The sequence below is a fragment of the Hypanus sabinus genome, chromosome 3 (assembly GCF_030144855.1).
Source record: "Hypanus sabinus isolate sHypSab1 chromosome 3, sHypSab1.hap1, whole genome shotgun sequence".
Classification (NCBI taxonomy): domain Eukaryota; kingdom Metazoa; phylum Chordata; class Chondrichthyes; order Myliobatiformes; family Dasyatidae; genus Hypanus; species Hypanus sabinus.
Window position 1 is genome coordinate 179,368,754 of NC_082708.1, and position 23,724 is coordinate 179,392,477.

Here is a 23,724-nt window from a genome sequence, read left to right on the forward strand (position 1 = left end):
TCCACAGTGAAGACTGATGCAAAATACTTATCAGTTCATCCACCACCTCCTCATCCCCCATTACTACCTCTCCAGCGTCATTTTCTATTTTGCTTCTCATGTACTCTTTTTTCAGATATGTAAACCTTTGGTATTCACTTTGATATTATTGGCTAGCTTACCTTCCTTCCATCCTTACCATCTTTCCATCTTTATGGCTTTTTAGTTGCCTTCTGTTGGTTTTTAAAGGCTTCCCAACCCCCACTAATGTTTGCTTTATTCTATGACCTCTCTTTTGCTTTCATGTTGGCTTTGACTTCCTTTGTCAGCCACGGTTGCATCATCCTTTTCTTAGAATATTGCTTCTTCTTTGGGATGTATCTATCCTTCTCCTAGAAACTCCAGCCTGTACTGCTTTGCTGTCATCCTTGCTAGTGTTCCCTTCTAACTGACTTTGGCCAGCTCCTCTCTCATGTTTCTGTAATTCCCTTTACTCCAAATAATGCTGATACATCTGATACATTTGTCTTTAGCTTTTCCCTCTAAAATTGCAGGGTGAATTCTATCAGATTATGATCACTGACTCCTAAAAGTTCTTTTACCTTCAGCTTCCTAATCAAATTTGGTTCATTACACATTACCCAATGCAGAATAGCTGATCCCTTAGTGGGCTCCACCACAAACTGCTCTAGAATCTCATAGGCATTTTACAAATCCTCTCACTTGGGATCCAAAGTCAGCACCAATCTAATTTTCCCAATCTACCTGCATGTTGAAATTCTCCCATGGTTATTGCACGTTGTCCTTTTGACATGCATTTTCTTTCTCCCATCTAATTTGCACCCACACCCCGGCTACTGTTCAGAAGTCTGTATACAACTCCCATTAGGGTCTTTTTACCCTTGCATTTTATTAAATCAACCCTCAATGATTCTACATCTTCTGACCCTATGTCACCTCTTTCCAAGGGTTTGATTTAATTTTTACCAAAAGAGCCATGCCACCTCTCTGCTTACCTGCCTGTCTTTTTGATACAATGTGTATCCTTGGATGTTAAGGTCCTAACTATAATCTTCTTTCATCCACGACTCAGTGACGCCCAGTATGTCATACTACCTACCTCTAGCTGTGCTCCAAGATCATCTACCTTATTCCATATACTGTATGTATTCAAATGTAACACCTTTAGACTTGTATTCATCAGCCTTTATGACTTTGTCCCCTGCCACTCATCCCGCTTCTGCAATTTTGCCCTTTCACCAGCCTGTCCTTCATGACAGTTTCACGAAACGCTGCTTCTGCTTGTATACCAAATGCCCCATCCTCAGCCCTATCACTCAGTTTCCATACCCCTGCCAGATTAGTATAAATCCACCCCAACTGTTCTAGCAATCCTTCAAGGATATTGGTCCTCCCTCTGGTTCAGGTGGAACCTGTCCGTTTTGTGCAGGTCATACAATCCCCAGAAGAGATCCTAATGACCCAGAAATCTAAAATCCTGCCCACTGCACCAGTTCCTCAGCCACCCATTCATCCTGTTCTTACCTCCACTGGTGTGTGGCACAGGCAGCGATCTAGAGATTACTACCCGGGAGATATTACTCTTCAGCTTTCTACCCAGCTCCCTAAATTCTCTCTTCAGCACCTCCTAATTTTCCTACCTATCTTATTGGTGCTAATATGCACCACAACTGCGGCTGCTCACTGTCCCCCTTTAGAATGCCATGGACCCAATCCAAGAGGTCCCTGACCCTGGCACCTCGGAGGCAACATATAATCCAAGTGTCTCAGTCGTGTCCACAGAATCTCATGTCTACTCCCCCGACTATGGAATTCCCCATCACTACTGTAGTCCTGTTCTCCTCACTTCCCTTTTGAGCCACAGTGCCAGAGACCTGGTAGGTTGTTCTCCTTAACACATCCAAAGTGGTATACTTATTATTGAAGGAAACAGCCACAGGGTTTCTCTGCACTGGCTGTCTATTTGCCTTCCTTCACCTGCCAGGCACCCGGTTATTGGCCTCCTGCTTCTTAGGGGTGACTACCTCCCTGTAACTGCAATCTATCCCCTCCTGGGTTTCCTGTATGAGCTGCAGGTCATTGAACTGCAGATCCAGTCCTTAACACACCCTCTGAGGAGTCGCAGCTCGGTGCACCTGGTGCAGACATGATTATCCAGAAGGCTGGAGGTTTCCCAGAATTCTCACATCACAACGCAGTCCCTAGAGCCATTCTCACCGATCTATGTACTGATAGACAGACAAAGAATGAAGAATCTTACTAGATACTTACCCCTCACACAAGCCTTTTCTCGCCAAAGCCTCTCCACTCTAACCCTGGGCCACTCACTGAGTGGCCACTCTGCTGGAAAAACACCAGAAGCCTGCAAATGCCCCATTTTGAATCTCACTCACAGACCTGTGAGCTGCCTCTTCTCCTGCTCCCGATTCGATTGGGCCACCAGAGAAACCTGGAAAGTCCTGTTGAAAACATTTATTAGACTGCACCTTGAATGCTGAGTGCAGTTCTGGTTGACACATCATAGGAAGGATGTGAAGGCTTTAATGTCAGTAAATGGGAAAGTGAAAAAGCAGCAAATGCAAAGTGAGTTTGGTTATACATTGCACAGATAGAACATTGAACAGTACAGGCCCTTTGGCGCACAATGTTGGGCAGACCCTTTAAATTACACCAAGATGAATCTAACCCTTCCCTTTCACATAATCCTCCATTTTTCTTTCATCCAAGTACCCATCTAACAGCCTTTTAAATGTCCCTGAGACTTTAAGCTACAAGTGTAGAATTAGGCCTTTTGGTCCATTGAGTCTTCCTGCCATTCCATCTTGGCTGTTCACTAACCCTCTCAATCCTGCTCTACCACTTTCTCCCCATAACCTTTGATGTCCCGACTAAATAAGAACCTGATGCACCATCAATAAGTCTCGGAGATGTGAGTCGAGATAGGCTTTTATTAGCTGGAAGGAAGCACCGTCAGCAGCAAGAGATCACCACACAACATCCTGGAGACTGAGGGAGGAGCAGTGCCTCCAATCGCCTTCATACCAGGGTCTGTGGGAGGAGCCACAGGAGCAGTCAGCGGGGGGGGGGGGGGGGGGGCGTGTCCAGACAGATACATGTAGTTCACCACAGAACCTATCACCTTTGCTTTAACTACTATAGCCAATGACTTAGCGTCTACAACAGGGCTGTGCCAGTAAGTTTCACAGATTCCCCTCCTCTAGCTCAAGAAATTCTTCATCTCTGTTCTAAAGGGACATTCTTGGATTCTGAGGCTGTGCACTCTGGCCCTAAACACCCCCACCATAGTAAACACACCTTCATATGCACTCTGTCCAACCTTTCAATATTCAATGGGTTTCAATGAGATTCCTCTCAATCTTCCAAACAATATCCCTATAGTAAGTACAGGCTCAGAGCCATTAAATGCTCCTCCTACTGTTTGTTAACCCTTTCGTTCCCAGGATCGTTTGCATGTACCTCTTGTAGGCCTTCTCCAATGCAAACACTTCCTATTTAAGATAAGGGGCCCAAGATCCCTAACAAGAGAAAATATGCAGATGCTGGAAATCTAAGCAACAAAATGTTGGAGGAACTCAGCAGGCCAGGCGGCATCTATGGAAAAGAGTACAGTCAACATTTTGGGCTGAGACCCTTCATCAGGACAAGATCCCTAACGTACTAGCCACTAACAACACCCCTGGCATTCCGCACACTCACCATTCTCTGTGTAAAAAAAAAACCCTCTAACATTTCCCCTGGACTTTCCTCTAATCATCTCAAAATTTGAGGCCTCCCGTTGACCGAGGTGGACCAAAGACGTTGTGTTCCAGCTGTTAGGCAAGCCAGGGCAATACCAGAGAGCAAGCTCACCCTCTTCAAACAGCTGGCGAATCCCGAGGGACAGCAGAGACCGATACAGTTTGGCACATTCTGCGTTGCAGGAGTCGTTTGTCAGTGTTCAACTTAACGGAGCAGGACTGTCTTGGGGACCCCGGCTCCGGATTTTTCCTCGGGGCTAACTCACCAAGATTTCCCCTTGAGTGAATACAGCAGCACGCACTGGAGGTTTGAGATCAGAGTTTTCCTCATGGAAGGAGCTGCATCATCTGCCCGAAGTGGCAGGTTTTAAGGCACCAATAACCAGCCTTTGCCACTTCTGCCGTCAGTAGAAACGATCCCACCTGGCTTAGTAGCTAAACCTCACGTGAAAGCCAGGAGTTACACGCCATGGGGGAGTATATTCCACGTAGCGGGAGCTACCTCTCCTATAGGAGAAACATCTTAAAATTATGCCCTCTCATATTCGCCATAATCAAATTGTCATCTTCTCCCTATTAACTAACACACAGTGTTTAATGTACTTAAAATCAGATTACAGGTAGAATGATGTCAACTCTGTCCATCTGACCTCCAGGCAGTCCAGAGACCAGAACAGATACTCCGATAAATCAGTTCACCAAGATACATCCACCCCGCATACGTGTTTCACTTACTGGTTTAAACAATGAATTTATTAGTTAATGCCACCCTCATCGCGCTTGCTCCTTATATTTCTTTAACTACAATAATCACATCTCATCTGTGATTCATGAACCGGAGACAAACGCACTTCCAAAACCATTTCTAGTTTGTTTCACCATCCAACGCCCAAGAAGAGAGTAGAGAGCAAGTCGTAGGTTTAAAACACCAAAGATCAGCGCCGAGGCTGCTGTCAATCACCCAGAACTCCTCCTTCAAATATCTGTCGGCTCAAACAAGCCCCCATCCTCCAGTTTCCTGTAACCTTTCATAATACATGATAGTTTTTATTTTACCTGATCGTATTTATAATTTTTTTTCTTACAAATTGGCGCAGGGTTTAGGTTTCTAAACTTCAGTTTAACGTCCTGCGCTTGACTTGCAATTGAGGAAGAAGACACGTGGTTTATATACTTTTTTTCCTGAGATACATATGGTTTCCTCCGGCCCGTTTTGCAAATTAAATTTGTACATTATTATTATGGTTAGGGGAGGGGGCAGTGTAATAGGCGGAGGATAGACCCTCTGGGCGTTTCTCGGACTTGGCTAAGCGGCCAGGACGTGGTTGTACCGGGAGCAGCCTTTAAAGCGCGCCGACTGACAAGACGAGAGGTTGAGGGTGGGTGGTCCGTACGGAACCCAGCGTTTGCACACCTAGCCGGCATGGATCCCACGCGGGTTTTTCAGTTGCAGCCTTGTGGTAGGACGAAACATTCCTTATTTTGCCAAAAAAAAAGAAGAGGGGGGAAATTACGGTTGGTGTAACTTGCGTGTGTTCCTTCCATCGAGAAGGAACAATTTCACGCCGGCATTTGTCAATGTGCGTTAATACCGAGTAACAGATCATGGAAGTCAGCGAATCATTGCATCCCGAACGGCGGCTGAGTGTATTTCCACCAACAAGGTGCTAACAGATAGTATTTATGTTCCAAATATCGTGATGTAAGTTTGTTAGAGTCTCCCTCAAGCTCGGAACCGTTCTGTAGAGTTTATTGATGTGGTTCTTAACTTCTTGGTGCTCAGTGCTGATTCCGTTTTGCTGTGGTTTTCAGCGTGGTAACCTTGCTTGTCACGCCGGGCTCCGAAGGGACGGCGGCAACTGTGAGCGACTCTCTAAACGTTGAGGGATGAGACTGAGGGAATAGTTGTGTTCTTCTCAGCTCTCTTGATGGGGAGATTATAAAGTTAGCCTCCGTGTAAGATCGAATAAGGGAGCATTGGGGAAGTTTCTTCACCTCGGGGGCGGGGGTTGTTCCGCTTTGGAGCTGACAAATTGTGGAGATACCCCGAAGGGGTAACGGATAAATTTGTGCATGGGGGGGGGGGATATAGATTGTGCTGATGGGGCCAGGTGGAATAAAGAAGGGGGATGTTTCTGTCCAGAAAGAGGGGGGGGGGCTGTATCTAAGCTGTACACAAAATGTAGGAGGATTCAGCTGGCCAGTTAGCATGCATGGAAAATAGTAAACAGTCGATGTTCGGGCCGAAACCCTTCATCGGGACTCACTGAAACGTCGCCATAGATGCTGCCTGTCCTGCCGAGTTCCTCCGCCGTTTTGTGTGTGTGTGGCTTTGGATTTCCAGCATCTGCAGAGCTTCTCGTGTCTGAAATATTTAAGCTGTTGCTTCTCGATAAGACAGAAAATGGTTGGCCAAACCAAGTTTTCGTGGGCATTTGTTTTAATAGTATCTTGAGTTTCTCAGTACTTTAGAAATCGTTCCCCAGGGTAGGGGAATCCAGACTTAGACGCATAGGTTTAAAGCGAGCAGGGAAAGATTTAAAAGGGACCTAAGGTGCAATTATTTCACACAGTGAGTTGAGCATCAGAAGTCAGGTTTATAATGTATTGCGAAATTTGTTGTTTTTCGGCAGCACCACAATGCAATATTTAAAAAAAAACAAGTTACAATAGAAAATATATATTTTTAAATAGTGCAAAAGTGAGTTAGCGTTAAAAGTTCAAAATAAGTTTTACTTTCAAAGTACACGTATGTCATCATGTACAACCTGCGATTTTTTTTTCCCTGTGGGACTCAGCAAAGCTATAAATCAGTGTCCATAGAAAGATTAATGAAAGATCAACGAGTGTGGACGACAACAAACTGAGCAAATGCAAATATAAATAATAAATAATGAGAACATGAGAGCGAGCCCTTAAAGTGAGGTCACTGGATGTCGAAACTTTTCAATGATGAGGCAAGTGAGTGCTATCTATCCCTTTCTATGCAAGAGCCTGATGGCTGAGGGGTCGTAACTGTACTTGAACCTGGTGGTGAGTCTCCAGGTTCTGTACCTTTTACCTGGTGGCCCATTCACAAATCTGATGGTGTGGAAGGAATTGCTCCTAAAATGTCCAGTATGTGGATTAACCAGTCAGGGGAACGGCTAGAGGCAATTGGGACATTCAAAAGGTATTTGTACAGTTACATGGGGAAGAAGGGTTTCCAAGTAAATTAAAGTACATATGTCTCCATACACTACCCCCGAGATTCATTTTCTTGCAGGCATTCACAATAAATACAAAGAAAGACAATAGAATCAATTGGGGGGGGGACCACACAAAGACACAACCAATGTACAAAAGACAACACATTGTTCAAATACAAAAAGACAAACGGAATGAATAAGTAATGAGGAGACCTGGAGTTGTCGAGTCCTTGGGTTGTAGAATGGTCTCCGTGTTGAGGTGAGTGAATTTGTCCACGCTGGTTCAGGAGTCTGGTAATTGAACTGTTCCTGAACCTGGTGGTGTGGGACCTAAGGTTTTCTGTACCTCATTCCTGATGGCTGCAGCAAGGTGTAGAGGGATGTGGGCCATACACAAGCAAATGAGACTAGGTGTGGTAGGAAAACTTGGTTGGCACAGACAAGGGACCAGTGGCTTGTTTCTGTGTAGCAGAACTCTGTGAGTCTCGTAGGCTGGATTTGAAGTGTTTTAATTTTGTGATGCACGATGAAGAACATTGGCGTTATTCCAATTGGTACTTGTGATAAAACACCCTTAAAAACATTGCTTAAGAAAATTATCACTGACCGGTGGCTTTACGCGTTGTTGAGGAATGAATAAGCTTAACTGTGCTGTGAAGAAGCAGGGTTAGGATGAACCATGGGTGCTTTTAATTGTATTTCTGTGCTACAATGACTGAACATGGGTGGAGGCAAGTCTCTACCAAGGGAGGTGTAAGGTGCTCCTTCCCTCCACGTGCCTGCAGGTCACCCTTGGGCAAGTTGTAGCACCTGACCTGGTTATGTGACCAATGATGCCAGGCAATGTCTGAAGGGTATCAATAATGGCTGGGGTCACCTCTCTTGTAAAGACACTGCCCAGAAGAAGGCAATGGCAAACCACTTGTGTAGAAATCATTGGCAATTGTCAAAAACCATGATCGCCCACGTCATGCGACATGGCACATAATGAGTGAATGAATAACAGAAAAATTCTTCAGAAAATGATACAAAAACGGTATGGGTTTTTGGGGAGGGGGTGGCAGTAGAAAGGGGTGAGAGGGAAAATAAATCTGGAATGACAGCTGATTTGATGGGCAAATGGCCCCATTCTTCTCCTATCTTATGATCTAATATACCCAATGATTTGGCCTCCACAGCAGTCTGTGACATTGAATTCCAGAGATTCACTACCCACTGGTTAAATACATTCCTCTAACTCTGTTCTAAAGGGCCATGCTTCTATTTTGAGACTGTGCCCTCTGGTCATAGACCCTCCCACTATAGAAACATCCTTTCTCAACTTTAGCTAGAGCAGGGGTTCCCAATTTTTTTTTTAAATGCCATGGACCAATGGCATTAAGCGGTGGGTCCATGTACCGCAGCTTGGGAACTGTGGTGAACTACATATACCTGTCTGGACACGCCCCCTGCTGACTGCTCCTGTGGCTCCTCCCACAGACCCCGGTATAAAGGCGATTGAGGCCTGAGCCCGGCCCTCAGTCTCCAGGATGTAGTATGGTGGTCACTCACTGCTTGTTCCTTCTTCCAGTCAATAAAAGCCGATATCTTGCCTTTACGTCTCAGAGAGAGTTATTGATGGTGCATCAGGAACCCCTGATTTAGACCTTTTCTAACCTCTCAAAGGTTAGTGATCTGCAGTATGCTTTGGATTTGCATTTGAGCAGCATCCATTTGGGTGTGATTTGACAGGTTCTGGTATGGCTGCAATTGTCTCAGGATGGAAGCTTACTATCTCAACTGAAGAAACTTCTTGTCTTTTGGCTGCCAGTCTTTGGAATTGCTTACACCCAGTGGCTTCTATTTCATTTGATGCTACTGATACCTGAGACTGATTGGATTTTTTGGAAGCTAAGCGCACTCTCTGAAATGTGGGGCAGGCAAGGAAATGAAGTTAGATCATAGCAGAATTAAGGTCATTTGCCCCATCAAGTGTGCTCTGTCACTCCACAGCTGATTATTATCTCCCTGAACCTCATACTCCACACTCACCACCCTCTGGCTAAAAAAGAATCCTCCTCACTCTACTCTAAAGGGACGTGCCTGTATTCTGAGGCTGTGCCCTGTGGTCCCTGACTCCCCCCACCATAGGACACCTCCTCTCCACATCTACTACATCGTGGCCTTCCAATATTCAGTAGGTTTCAATGAGATCCCCCTCACCTCTCATCATTTTAAATTACAGTGAGTACAGGCCCAGAGCCATCAAGTGCTCCTGATACATTAACCCTTTCATTCCCGAGATAATTCTCGTGAACCTTCTTTGCCAGCACATCCATTCTTGGATATGGGGTCCAAAACTGCTCGCCTTATTCCAAGTGCAGTCTGCCCAGCTGTCAAGGTTATGAATGACATTTATCTTCTTGAACAGTCCAGTGGTGTGTTCCTGTTGTCTAGGAATAGTAGATGGCCTTGTGCACTTAAACTGCTGGATGTTGAGAATTCCTTGTGGCTAGTGGATTTGATGTGTGACTACAGAATGAAAAGAGTGGTACCTAACTTATGTACCACAAATGACAGTGATGAGGCCATAAAAGACGGGAGCAGAATAGGGCCACTTAGCCCATTGAGTCTGCTTCCACCCCCACCCTGGGGGGGTGGGGTGGGTGTGTGTGTGCGTCTGTCTGTGTGTGTGTGAAATCAAACTACCTCTGACGCGCCCAGCTCTTACTTTCCTCAAATCACCTTACAATTATGCCCCGGTATGTTAACCAATTCCACCCTAGGGCAGCCTACTCAATTTATGCTTTTTATAATTTATTACACCTCTATCAAATCGTCCTTCACCCTCTTCCTTTCCAAGGAGAAAAGCCCTGGACCATTCAACCTGGTCTGACCCAGACAACATCTTGGATGGATTTGGTTTGGAACATGGAGGGAAATATTGAGTTTCAATGAGGGTAGTATGTAACCTTGACCATTATTGATAAAGCAGATGCAAGCAAGGGAGAATTTTCATAATATGTCACTCTGGTTCACTCTGCAACTGCTAATTGGGAGGTGGGGGGGGGGGGTGTGGTTGTGAAAGGTAGACTTCTGCACTTGATATTTGCATATTTGTTATTTTTGCATCAAATTATGGATCTGAGAATACAGATCCAAAATTCCTCAAATGAGACAGATGGATGAGGCTGTAAAGGGAGCTTCTGGCACCTTGGTCATCCTAAATCAAAGTATTGAGCCCAGGAGCTGCGATGTTATGTTGAAGCTGTATAAGGCATTGGTGAGGCTTAATTTGGAGTATTGGGTGCAGTTCTAGTCACCTACCTGTTGCCAGGAATTGAGCACCTGAGGTGGAGGGAATGTTTGAGTAGGATAGGACATTATTCCCTGGAGCATAGGAGAATGAGGGGATGTTTGATAGAGGTAGACAAAATTGAAGGTTATAGGTCAGGTGAATGCAAGCTGGCTTTTCCCACTGAGGGTGGGTGAGACTACTCCAAGAAGTCACAGGTCAAGGGTGAAATATTTGAGGGGGGAGCTTCAGAGGATGGTGGTGTGAAGGTGGAATGTGCTGTTGGATGCGGTTTGATCTCAATACTTAAGAGTAGTTTGGATAAGTACATGGACGGGTGGGGTGTGGTGCTTTATGGTGTGGGTCAATGGGACTAGGCAGAATAGCAGTTTGGCATGAACTAGATGGGCTGAAGGGTCTGTTTCTATGTTGCAGTGTCTGATTACGATTCTAGAAATCTATGTTAACCATATTACGGTGGAATAGATTGCATCACTCTTGACTTCAGTGCAGGGTGATAAGGTAACAGCCCAGTTAATGAAAACACAAAATGCTGGCAGAACTCAGCAGGCCAGACAGCATCTATGGGAGGAAGTAGTGATGACGTTTCGGGCCGAAACCTTTCATCAGGAGTTAATGAGTTAATGAGGTTCTTTTCCAGTGGAAGGTTAAGCAGTGGCACAGAAGACCATTCAGCCCTCTTCTGTCGGTGCTGCCTCTTGGGAAAAGAGTTCCAAGTTGATTCCATGCTCTACTTGCACTGGGGCATTTACCTAATTTATTTTGAAAATTACCCTTTAATCTGCTTTCCATTTCAGAATCAGGCTTAATATCACTGGCCTCATAAACTCATAAACTTTATTGTTTTGCAGCAGCAGTACATTGCAATACATAATAATAAAACCATAAAGTACTATAAGAACTTGTATTTAAAGTAAGTAACTAGTGCAAAAAGAGAGCCAAAAAGGGAAAAAAAAGTGAGGTAGTGTACGTGGGTTCAATGTTCATTCAGAAACCTGATGGCAAAGGGGAAGAAGCTGTTCCAAAAACATTGAGTGGGTCTTCAGGATCCAGTACCATAGTGATTCCCAACCTTTTTTATGCCACGGACCGCTACCGTTAACTGAGGGGTCTGGTCCATAGACTCAAGGTTGGGAAAGTTTGCTGTACTTCTTCCCTGATGATAGCAATGAGAAGAGGTCAGGCCCTCTGAATGCTGAATGCTCAAGCTGAGCATTCCAAATGGCGCTGAGTTATTGCTTTTACTAACTTATTTAAAAATCTTTTCTTTCCCCCAAGTGACATACACAAAATGCTGGAGGAAATCAGCAGGTCAGTTAGCATCTACTTAATTTCCCTCCTTGGATTCCTTTTAACTTTTAACAAAATCTCATTTAATTTTTAACTGGGAGTAGGGTGAGTTAGCTGTTTTTGGGGGGGGGGGAATTGATAGCTGGCTATGGAAAAATTCTCAGACTGAGATGGAAAAGCAGGGAAACGGATTCGCATGTGAAAATCAGCCGGACTCTTCTGGCCGCTGCAGCATGAATCTTCTCTGCCCTGGTTCCGTGGTGCTCAATGTTTAATGTTTCTGCTGCAAAAGCAGTTTGGTAACGTAGCTGTGCGGCAAGACAAAGGTTCGTTTTCATTGTCCAAGAGTATTCTTGTACAATACAACTCTGATATTCAGATGGCCATGAAATTCAGAATGGACATCAACCCTCTCCCTGCACGTAAAGGAAAAAGAAACGGCACTCTCAAGCCTTGCCCTCCCTTGCTAACAGATTGCCCACAAGGAAAACGGTCACTGGAACATCAAACACCTGAGCCTCTCCCCCCGCTCACAAAAAAACTGCGACAATACATCAAACCCCAACTCCATCCCTCAGAAAAAGTAGCAAAAATAATGTCAAACCCCCAACTCCCTCTTTTTTAAAAAAAAACTGACAATAACATCAAACTCTCAACTACTTTCCTCAAAAAAAAGAGCAATGATTCCTCGGGTGACGTCTTCCAGATAGTCAATCTAGCTGGCGCGTTTAGTGCATTGTTTTACAGCACGGTGATCACCGATTGGTGTTCGATTCTCAATCCTATCTTGAAGGAGTCCGTATATTCTCCCCGTGACCGTGTGGGATTCCTGTCTGCTCCAGTTTCTTTCACATTCTAAAGACGTACATTTAGGATTAAGTGAGTTGTCACCATGTTATGTTGGCACCAGAAGCTTGGTGGAATTTGCAGCCTCCCAGCGGAATCCTTGCTGATTTGATCTGATGCACAGTGACGAATTTCATTGTATGTCTTAATGTACATGTGACAAAGCTAAACTATTATCTTTTTTAAAAACCCTGTTAAAGGAACTTGGTGGGTCCATTTGAGGAGGCAGAGGAATGTTTGATTTTCTGGGGCTAGAGTCTGGGTTTGGACTGAGAGTATAAAGAGGAGAGTGACCTTGCAAAGAGGTGAAAGGGATGTGTTAGCAAGAGACGGGCGGAACCAGGTGAGGAGGTGTAGATATGATGTGGGAGATGCAGCTGGCGAGGAGTAGCTAGAAACAGATGAGGAGAGGGAGGGGAGGGAGAGGTAAAGGCTGAACAGTGATAAATGGAAACACAAAGCTGAATCTGATAACAAACTCAAGTGTCTGATAAGTAAGTAAATTGGAACCCTGAGGGAGGGTTGATGGATGGAATTGGGAGAGAAATGAAACTAGATAATGAGGGAGGGCTGGGGTGAGGTGATTTGGGGGAAAAATGTGAGTAAAGAATTTGGATAGTTAAGAAAGAAACACACAGGGTTCAGGTTACCTGGACATCAATACTCTGTGGACTGTAGAATGTGAGGTGTTATGCTTTCTCCTGTTTTGTTTGACTCAGTCCTTGCTTTTGGCAGAATGCATGGCTTTATTGTTGAGAGATAGCAAGATCCTTACACTTTTTTTAAAAAATATAGGAATTCCTGTATATTGTGCAATTGTATTCTGCTTGATGTGCAAACTTTGTCACAAACACAAAATGCTGGAGGAGCTCAGTAGGTCAGGCAGCATCTATGGAGAGGAATAAATAGTCGATGTTCCGGCAGAGTCCCTTCTTCAGGACCTGACTCTTCATCAGAAAATGCTAAATTCATCTAGCATTTTCTGTTTGTTGCTCTGGATTTCCAGCAGAGTCTTTTTTGCTTATAAAATGTCTTTGTTTTCAGATGTTTGAAGGAAATGAACATGATTTAAGTAAAGAATAGACCAAAAGTTTAGGCATGATTTTAACCCTGTTGGTAATTTTTGTCTCTGAATCGGGTTGCGTTGTCAGGCTCCTCTCAGTACATGAAGTATTAGCCTCTGTACCTGCTGTGGAAGTGCTACCGTGTTACAGATTCTGACACATTAAACTGAGCACATGTATTCCCTTTATGGTAGCAAGGATGGCATGGTAGTGTAGTGGTTAGTACAATCCCTTTCAGTACAGATGACCCGAGTTCAATTCCCACTGCGGTCTGTAAGGAGTTTTGTACACTCTTCCCGTGAATGCATGAGTTTCCTCTGGGTGCTCCACTTTCCTCCCTCAGTCCAAAGATGTACCGGTTGGTAGGTTGATTGATCATTGTAAATTGTATCATGATTAGGCTAGGATTAAATTGGAGGATTGTGGGTGGCATGGCTTGGAGGGACAGAAAGGCCTATTCTGTGCTGTATCTCAATGCGTAAGTAAAGGTTCTCGGAGATTCCTGGCCAAAATCTGTCTCTAAGCTGATCACACCAACAGATTACTTCTCTCAAAATTCCTTTTTATTTCACAGCCAATAAGTAACGTGCTACCATGGTTACAAAATCCTTTACACAGCAGCCAATTTGGAGATGGCAAATGGCAGTGACTTCAGATCCTTTTTTTTCCCCTGTCAGGTTAGCAGAGAGGGAGAGGTGATGAGTTCCAACAGTTTAATCCATTATTTTTAAAAAATAAGCCTTATTTGTCACATGTGTATCAAAGCATCCAGTGAAATGTGTCATTTGTGTCAGTGACCAATGAGGTCCAAGGATTTGCTGGGGTTAGCCCACAAGTAGCACCAGCGTAGCATGCCCGCAAATTACTAACCCTAGCCCGCACTGTTTTCTTTTTGGAATGTGGGAGGAAACTGGAGCACCCAGAGGAAACCTTTGCAGTCACAGGTAGAACGTACAGACTCCCTACAGACAGTGGCAGGAATTGAACCCCAGTTATTGGCGTTGTAAAGCATTACGCTAACCGTTACACTACTGTGCAGCCCCTGAAAGATGACTCTAACTTTGCGAAGTTCTGAGGTCACTTATTGTGCAAGCTTCGTGCCTGGCAACAGTACAGTGTTCAGAACCTGTTTGAGGTAGGCTTGCTACTTGTTTTAGATGGGAGTCTGATGAAGACATTCATGACTTCTCACTTTCTTAAAGCCAAATAAGAACTTGTGTTAGAAAATGTCATTATTGTGATGTAGAAACCACTGCCGACAATTTGTGCACACCATGTTCCCAGAACCCAGCAGTGTTCTAAAAAAAAATTTTGGAAAATTGGCAAATCAGTTTATTATTGTCATATGTAATGATGAACAGTGGAAAAACGTTGTTTTGCATGCCATCCATACAGGACACATCATTATAACAGTGCCTTGAGGTAAAACAATGACGGCATAGTGAATGTGCAGCTTGGGCATTGATAATAAAGTGAAAGGTTGTAAGGAGATCGATTTGAGGTCAAGAGGTGCCCATTCAATAGTCTTTATAATGGTAGGACAGAAGTGGGGTGGCGCAGTAGCTTAGTGGTCAGTGCAACGCCTTGCAGTACAGGAAACCCCCGGTTCAATTCCCGACGCTGCCTGTAAGGAGTTTATACTTTCTCCCTGTGGCTACGTGGGTTTCCTCCCACTGTCCAAAGGTGTACCTGTTAGTAGATTAACTGATCATTGTAAATGATCCCATGTCTAGGCTAGCGTGCAGCTCGAAGGGCCTACCTTGCACTGTAACTCAATAAATAAATAAGCAAATAAAATAAAGGTTGTCCTTGAGTCTAGTTGTACCAGGCGTTTATACTTTCTGCCATTTGGCAAAAGAGAGAATGTCTGGGGTGGGTGTGGTCTTTTGATTATGTTGGGAGCTTTACCAAGGCAGTGAGAAGTGTAGACAGGTTGTGATTTCTGTGATGTGTTGAGCTGTGTCCGTACCTGTCCGTAGTCACAGGCAGAACAGTTGACAACACCAAGCAGTTCTACATCCAGATAGGCTGTTTTCTATGGTGCATTAATTTAAAAATTGGTGAGGGTCAAAGTGGACATGCCAAATTTATTTAACCTCTTGAAGTAGGGGCACTGACGTGCTTTCCTGGACTTGGCATCTACACGGTTAAACCAATGGTGATCACTGCTAACAACCTGAAACTCTGAACCCTCTTCACCTCAGTGTTGTTGACGGAAACAGGAGCATGTGCACTTTTTTTTGTCCCCTCAAAGCCAATGACCATCTCATTTGATAACGTTGAGGGAATGAAGGGGTTAATGTTAAGCATTTGGTACTTTTGGGCCTGTACTTGCTGGAGTTTAGAAGAATGAGGGGAGATCTCATTGAAACGTCTGGATAGAATGGATGTGCAAAGGATGTTTTCAATAGTGGGATATGGCAACATGTCAATAAGGTCTCTATTTCCTTCCTGTACTCTGATTAATCATTATTTGACATGAGGCCCACTGTGGTGGCATCATCTGCAAACTCGTATACAGAGTTGGAGCAATTGGAGGCTCAGTTTAATGTGCCATCCATAGACGGCTGAAGGGCTTCCAGTTGAGATTACAGCAGCGAAAGATAATTTCTCGGGTGACATCTTCAAGATAGTCAATCATTTCAGTTTTTCTACATCTTCTGATTCTTTTTCTCTTAATTTTGTCTTTGAAACTGTTGGACCCTGGGACTTACAGTTGGTAGTCCAATCGAGTGAGCTAGTGCTCTGCTCTCCCCGAGAAAACTTCAGAAAATAAATGCGAGCACAAGCTACCACGAGGAGAAGCTTAGAGATGAGGTGATGAGCCATGATCGACTACATTTCTTGCTGATTTAAGTGTCAAGAATGATTGAAACATCGAGGCAAAAGCAGCGGAGTGGTTCTGGAGGGCCTGCTAGTACTTGTCACTGCCTTGGAGCGGCCATTGGTTCATGTGTCTTCCATCAGAGAGGCTTCTGGGTCCTGATGCTCTTGGAGATGTTATTGAAGTTCTGAGATTTATGGGTTGGACTGTAGTATGAAGAAACCTTAGTTCATATTGGCCACTTTCAGTTGTGTTTTTTTCTCTGTGTTCTTTCTTGTTGCCGATTTTGGGGGGGGGGGGTGGTGTTGGGTGATCTGTTATTGTGCAAGGGAGGGGCTGGGGGATTTTGGGTTTTGTGATTTTTTTTTTTGTTTGTTGTTTTGAACGGGTGGGGTTAGATGTCTTTCTTTCAACTACTTCTATGTTTTTCTGTATTATGGCTGTCTGGAGAAGACAAATCTCAGAGCTGCATTCTGCATAGGTTAGGCACTCTAGGACGAAAAAGGAATAAAGGCATAGACTATTTTCTAAATGGAGAGAAATTTCAGAAATCAGAGGTGCAAAGGGACGTGGAAGTCCTTGTGCAGGTTTCCTCAAAGGTTAACTTGCAGGTTGATTCAGCGATGAGGAGCGAAATGCAATGTTAGCATTCATTTCACGAGGACTAGAATATACAGTAAAATCTTGGATGTAATGCCAAGGCTTTATTAGGCCTTGGTCAGACCACATTTCTAGTTTTGAGAGCAGTTTTGGGTCCCATGTCGAAGGGAGGATGTGCTAGCATTGGGGAAGGTTCAGAGGTGTTCAAATAGTGCTAGTCAAACCTGTATGTTGGATTGAACTTGGAAGCAAGGTGAATACATTTTAGCTCACCTTAGTTTTATTGCTGTCTGTCCTGTGGAACCAGCCAATATGTATGTTGGATGTCGTTCATCTGAATACTGATGTACCCACTGCTGGTGTGACTGTTACTATTGAGTGACTCTGCTACAAAAATTGGATTACAGGGGGTTCTTTTTATTTTATTAAACAAAAATCACTCCCAGGTTCTCCTTTATGCTAATGAAGTTAACATTTGGGAATTTCAAGAAAATTTATGGAGAGGGATGGGACTGTTCCTTGGAAATTTGAAGTGTGTCAGATATTATGACACATGCTGGTGATAATAAACCTGATTCTGTTAAGGTTCTAAACTGGGGACAGACCAATTTTAATGGGCTCAGATGCGACCTGGCAGGTGTGGACTGGAAGTTGCTTCCCGGCAAAGAGATGGTTGGTGAGTGCGAGGCCCTCAAAAGTGAACGTAATCACGGGACAATTTACAATGACCAATTAACCTAGCAACTGGTACACCTTTGAACTGTGAGAGGCAACCAGAGCACCTGGAGGATGCTCACACGGTCACGGAGTAATACAAACTCCTTACAGGCAGTGGCGGGAATTGAACCTGTGGTGTACAGCATTGTGCTAACCACTACACTACTGTGCCGTACTGTTATAACAGAGCAATCTGTTTTTCTGTAACATTGTGAGAATGAATTCAAATGTGTTGGGGAATTGATATGAATAACATCCAATACTCTGAAGTGTAGTAGTCCAGCAAAGTTTCAAGCGTGTTGGATTAACAGATCTAATGTAACTGACTGCAACGTATTGAGTGAGAATAAAGTCCTCGCCTAACCCCTTTACATCAAGCCTGAAAATTACCCCCACTACATCCTCCCCTTCTGCCTCGAGGGTATGTCCAACGATGGTCTGATTGTTATTGTGATCTCTTCTCTCACTCCCACTTGAAATCTTACCTGCCTACTGGTTTGGCGTTCTTTCCTGCCCTGCATCTCTGTCAATGGAACAATTTGGCCTGTGATGTCCACCTTTAAGAGCCAGCCTTGGATGTAGCCAAGTTTATAAAAACTGCTGCCTGCTGTTTGCTTTTACAACGGAGCCTAGAGATGACACTGAAACAATGGTTCCGATTTTGTGTTGAGCTGACTAGTTTTTGCTGTTTATTTCCTTTGACAAGGCAGAGAGCTCACACCTTCTCATACCCCACATGGCTACCCACAGCCTCCCCTCACAGATTTTCTCTACACTACCCATTGTCTTCATGAAGCGTGCAACATTATCAAAAGAGCCCAAAATGCCCACTGTTTATTCCCCTCTATAGCTGCTGCCTGATTTGCTGAGTTCCTCCAGCATCTTCTGCGTTACTCAAGGTTTCCAGCATCTGCAGATCTTTTGTTGATGAGCATTATCAAAGACCCTGCCCACCTTGGGCATCCTCTCTCCTCCTCACTCCCGTCAGGCAGCAGGTACAAAGGCCTGAAAGGCTCAGGGGTGAGGGTCGGCTCGGGCCGCTGCTGCTTGCTGCTCCGCCACATCTGCTCTGCTCTTGGCTGAGGGTGTGGACCTGCTCCAGGCTTCGTGACTGTGGAGTCATTTTCATTCTGAATGCTACTGCTTTTATTGTTTGTGCATTTTGTGTTTTCCTTTCTCTCTTTCTGCACGTTGGGTGCTGGTTGGTTTTTTAAAAAATGGGTTCTTTTGGGGGTTTCTCGTTTTGTGGCTGTCTGTAAGGAGACAAAATTCAAGGTTGTATAATATATACATTCAAAACGCCTTTTGAACTTTGGACAGCTTCCATCCTGCTGTTGTAACTATTGTATGACAAGATGGACTCTTGATCTTGTCATGGCTTTGAATTTATTGTCTGCCTGCATTGCATCTTCTATCTGTTATGCTTTATTTTGGGTTTATTATTGCTTTTCCTTTGTACTGATGTGATGAAATGATCTATACGGATGGTGTGCCAAGCAAAGCTTTTTCACAACAACAACACACACAAAATGCTGGTGGAACACAGCAGGCCAGGCAGCATCTATAGGAAGAAGCGTTGTCGACGTCTCGGGCCGAGACCCTTCGTCAGGACTTTTTCACTTTTTCACTGTACATGTAACAATGATAAACCAATTTGTTTTTAAACTCCTGATTGGAGGAGCAAAAGGAATAAAATCAGTAGTGCAAGTAGGTCCAGCAAACCCAATGTGAGTTATGTTTATTGTCATCTGCTCAATAAATGTATCCTCAGGCGCAATGAAAAACTTGCGGCATCATAGACGCGCAGTTCAAAAGTTCAAAGTACAAGTGTCACCACACACAACCCTGAAATTCAATTTCTTGCTGGCATACTTGGCAAATCTATAGAATAGTAACTATAACAAATCAACAATGAGAACTCAACCGGAGTACAGAAAGCGACAAAAATGCAAATATAAATAACAAGAACATGAGTTAGCAAGATAAAGTCCTTAAAACGAGATCATTAGTTATGGAACAGCTCAATGGCTGGGCAAGTGAGTGAGGTGATCCACTTTGTTCCAGAGCCCGATGGCTGAGGAGTGCTAACTGTTCCTGAACCTGGTGGTGTGAGTACTGCGTCTTCTACCTGGCGGCAGCATGGCCTGGGTGGTGGTGATCGCTGATGATGGATGCTGCTTTCCTGCGACAGTGTTTCATGTAGGTGCGCTCAGTGGTTGGGGGGGGGGGCATTTCCCGTGATATACTGGGCTGAATCCACTACATTTTGTAGGATTTTTCATTCAATGGCATTGATATTTCCATACCAGGTTGTGATGCAGCCAGTCAGTATACTCTCCAATGCACATCCATGGAAGTTCATCAAAGTTTTAGATGTCCTGTTGAATCTCCTCAGAATCATATCAGCATTCACAAGATAAACATGAAAGATAAATTCAAAAATTTTACAATTTGTCAATGACTATTGTTGATCAAGACATAACCATCTTATCTCTGCTTTGATACACCAAAGATTCATTTGTAAATGCAACACACACAAAGTGCTGGTGGAACACAACAGGCCAGGCAGCATCTATAGGAAGAAGCACTGTCGCCTCGAAAGAGTCTTTCAGTGCTTCTTCCTATAGATGCTGCCTGGCCTGCTGTGCTCCACAAGCATTTTGTGTGTGTTGCTTGAATATCCAGCATCTGCAGATTTCCTCATTCATTTGTATATATCTGACCTAGCACAGAAGTGCTTTCTTTGTAATTGTACTACAGCTAAAACTTTGATAAACCTTTACAGGTGTGTGGTGGAGGGTAAATTGTCTGCATCACATCCTGGTATGGAAACAAAAAAAAGTCCCTTGAATGGAAAGTCCTGCAAAAGAAAATGGTGGATATGGCCCAGTCCATCACAGGTGAAGTCTTCCCCACCATTGAGCACATCTACACAGAGCACTATCACAGGAAAGTAACGTCAATCGTCAGGGACCCCTACACCCAGGTCATGCTCTCTTGTTACTGCCATCAGGAATCTCACCACCAGGTTTTGGAACAGTTATTACCCCTTGTCCATCAGGCTCTTGAACAGATGAGGACAACTTCTCTTGCCCCATCATTGAGAAGTTCCCACAAACTTGGAACTTGCTTTCAAGGACTTTACATTTCCTGTTCTTTATTGCTGACTTATTCATTTTTATTATATCTTCTTTATGTGCACAGTTTGTCTTCTGCATTTTGGCTGAACACCCACTGATTCTGTTATTCTATAGATTTATTGAGTATTCCTGCAAGAAAGTGAATCTCAGGGTAGTGTATGGAGACATATGTACTTTGATAGAGCAGATGATCTCCCAATCTAACTAATCATGGTATTTGCAATTTGTCCACCTGCACTGCACTTCAATTGTAACTGTAAAACTATATCCTGTCTTCCTTTTTTTTTAAATCACATCATTTCAGTTGTGTGACATTATCTGGATAGCACACCAAACCCTTCACTGTATTTTGTACATGGGACAATAATAATCTGATGCCAGTACAGATTTGGCATTTCTAAACAAAAAAACACTTGATTGTGCAAAACTGCCCCTGCATTCTCACCTAGTTTTTTTTTGTGCTGAAGTTTGCAGTAGGACTTTGCATCCATGATGTTTTCGCTTTAGTTGGGAGTGTGGTTAAATTTGTTAATAGTAAATCTGGCCATTCTCCACTATTGGGTCACTTTTCAAATCATTAATTGCAATCTGTTATGAAGGCACTTGGCTGGATTTTAATAAGGATGATTGGAGCATACTTATTCCTGAAGTCAAATGAGAAAGTGACCTTGTTCATTTAGTTTCTGAAAGCTTCCATGAAGCATAAACTATGTGCTGAAGATGTAAGCTATGTCTTCTCCTCTGGATGGCATTTTTTTTTGCTTTTGCATACTGTTTTTCTGTTTAACATTCAACATTGCAATGCGGGTAATTGGGAGACCACCACGTTTCATAAACTTGTCTTTATGTGCTGTGTATTTCAGATTTGTACTACAGGTATAACAGGGAGACCTGTTATGCCAGGCAGAGGAAGTCTGGAACTGATCCAAACCAAAAACTCCATGCTACAGTCAGCAACAGTAAACTCTTGCCTGGTTACTAGCCAAACAATAATCTTATAAGATCCAGAAGGAAGTTTGCCACAGAATATTGAAATCTCTCAAACGCTGAAAGGCCTTGATAGAGTGGATGTGAAGAAGAGGTTTCCTATGGTGGGGGAGTCTAAGACCAGAGGACACAGCCTCGGAATAGAGGGCTGTCCATTTAGAACACTGAGGAGGAGTTTCTTTAGCCAGAGGGAGGTGAATCTGTGGAATTCATTGCCACAGCAGCTGTGGAGCCAAGTCATTATATTTAAGGCTGAGGGTGATGGATTCTTGATTCATGAAGTGATACAGGGAGAAGGCAAGAGATTGTGGGCTTGAGAGGGAAATGGATCAACCAGGATGAAATACCAGAGCAGACTAGTGGGGAAAATGGCCTAATTTTGCTTCTACATCTTATGGTCAGAACATAGAAAATGCCCTTCAGCCCATCGTGTAGCGGGGACCTTTTAACATGCAAGATTAATTTAACACTTGCTCCTACATAGCCATGGGGCAATTGACATTGTAACTGCACGTAGTACACAAGGTGCGGATGTTATCACTACAAAGGATTGCCTTACTTGATGTATACAAGGTGCATGTGAAATAGTGATAAAGGAAACGTATCAGAATCAGATTTAGTATCACTGGCAGATGTCATGAAATTTGCCAACTTTGTGGCAGGAGTATAAATGATAAATATAGGAAAATACTGAGTTACAGTAAATGTCTGTAAAACCCTATTAAATAGTTAAGTTAAAATAAGTAGTGCAAAAACAACAAAAAAAAAGCAGTGGGGTAGTCTTCCTGGGTTCAATGTCAATTTAGGAATCGTATGGCAGGTGGGAAGAAGCTGTTCCTGAATCGCTGACTGTGTGCCTTCAGGCTTCTGTACCTCCTTCCCCATGGTAACAGTGCGAATAGGGCCTGTCCTGGGTGGTGGGGATCCTTAATGATGGATGCCGCCTTTCTGGGACAAGCTGCTTGAAGATGTTTTAGATACTACGGAGGCTGCTACCCATGATAGAGCTAACAAATTTTACAATTTTTTTGCAACTTATTTCGATTTTGTGCAGCAGCCTTCCTCTCACCGACCCCCCCCCCCACCTGACCCACCGCATACCAGACAATGAGGCAGCCGGTTCCGCCTTCCTTATAACTGCATCTATATGTTGTGTCCAGGTTGGGTCCAAGGAACTTGAAATTGCTCACTCTCTCCATTTCTAATCCCTCTGAGGTGGTGGGAAGGGGAAAGTAGATAAAGAATAGTCAAAGAATAATGGGAATTGGATCTCGGACCATTGTTTCTGGATGGGTGACTCTCTTGTTGATGTCTTTTTGTTCTGAAGGGAAAAGGCAAACTTGGTGTGAATTCTTTCTGTCTTCACCTCTCGGGTCAATTGAACCCATGACTGAGAAGAGGTGACTGAGCCTCCTTATTTCACAGTGTGGCTTTGTGTGATGAATTTGGAGCACAGCACTTCAGGTCTGCCTCCTTTTAATTAGCGTGTCAACAGACACTCTTCACTTTCCTAAACAACATTGTTGACAATAACAGGTTGCATTGATGTCTCAGGGTGTTTGGCTAGAAGGGGGAGGAGCAAAGAATTGAAATAGAAACCTATTGAGTCACAGCAGATAAGATTAGGAGTGGTGATCCAAAATATTGGTTAAGGTTAGCCCATGATACTCTATTTTTGAATTGGTTTTTAAAATATTGGAAGTTGATGAATTAAGTGTTAATTGTTTTCACTTTTACCTTGGCTCGTTGAAGAGCAAGCAGGAGTTATTGACTGTGATTTGGGAAGATGTGTGTCTGCGTGGAAGGTGGAGAATCTGATGGGTGTTTTTGAGGTAATGATGTCATCATTATACTCGGCCACTGTAGGTGCACCTGCTCATTAATACAAATATCTAATTCGGGGGTCGGCAACCTGCGGCTCCCGAGCCATTTGTGGCTCTTTCACCTCTGTGCTGCGGCTCCCTGTGGCTTTGGGAAATAATTGGTCAGTATTTAATTAAAATGTATTTTATGTT

General features: G+C 43.8%; 1 protein-coding gene across 8 annotated transcripts in view; it reads left to right on the forward strand.

Moving 5' to 3' along the window:
* Window positions 1–23,724, forward strand: part of slc4a11 (solute carrier family 4 member 11) — a 284,841-nt gene that overhangs the window by 81,124 nt on the left and 179,993 nt on the right. Inside the window, exon 1 of one of the 8 annotated variants that reach the window (XM_059965726.1) lies at window positions 5,090–5,218. The exons of 6 other annotated variants lie outside the window; for them this stretch is intronic. In XM_059965726.1, the coding sequence (XP_059821709.1) occupies window positions 5,182–5,218 (37 nt within the window). In that variant the 5' untranslated portion in view covers window positions 5,090–5,181. Of the gene's footprint in view, window positions 1–5,089; window positions 5,219–5,565; window positions 5,620–23,724 lie in introns of those variants that run through there. One more of the 8 variants, XM_059965732.1, reaches the window with a different exon arrangement.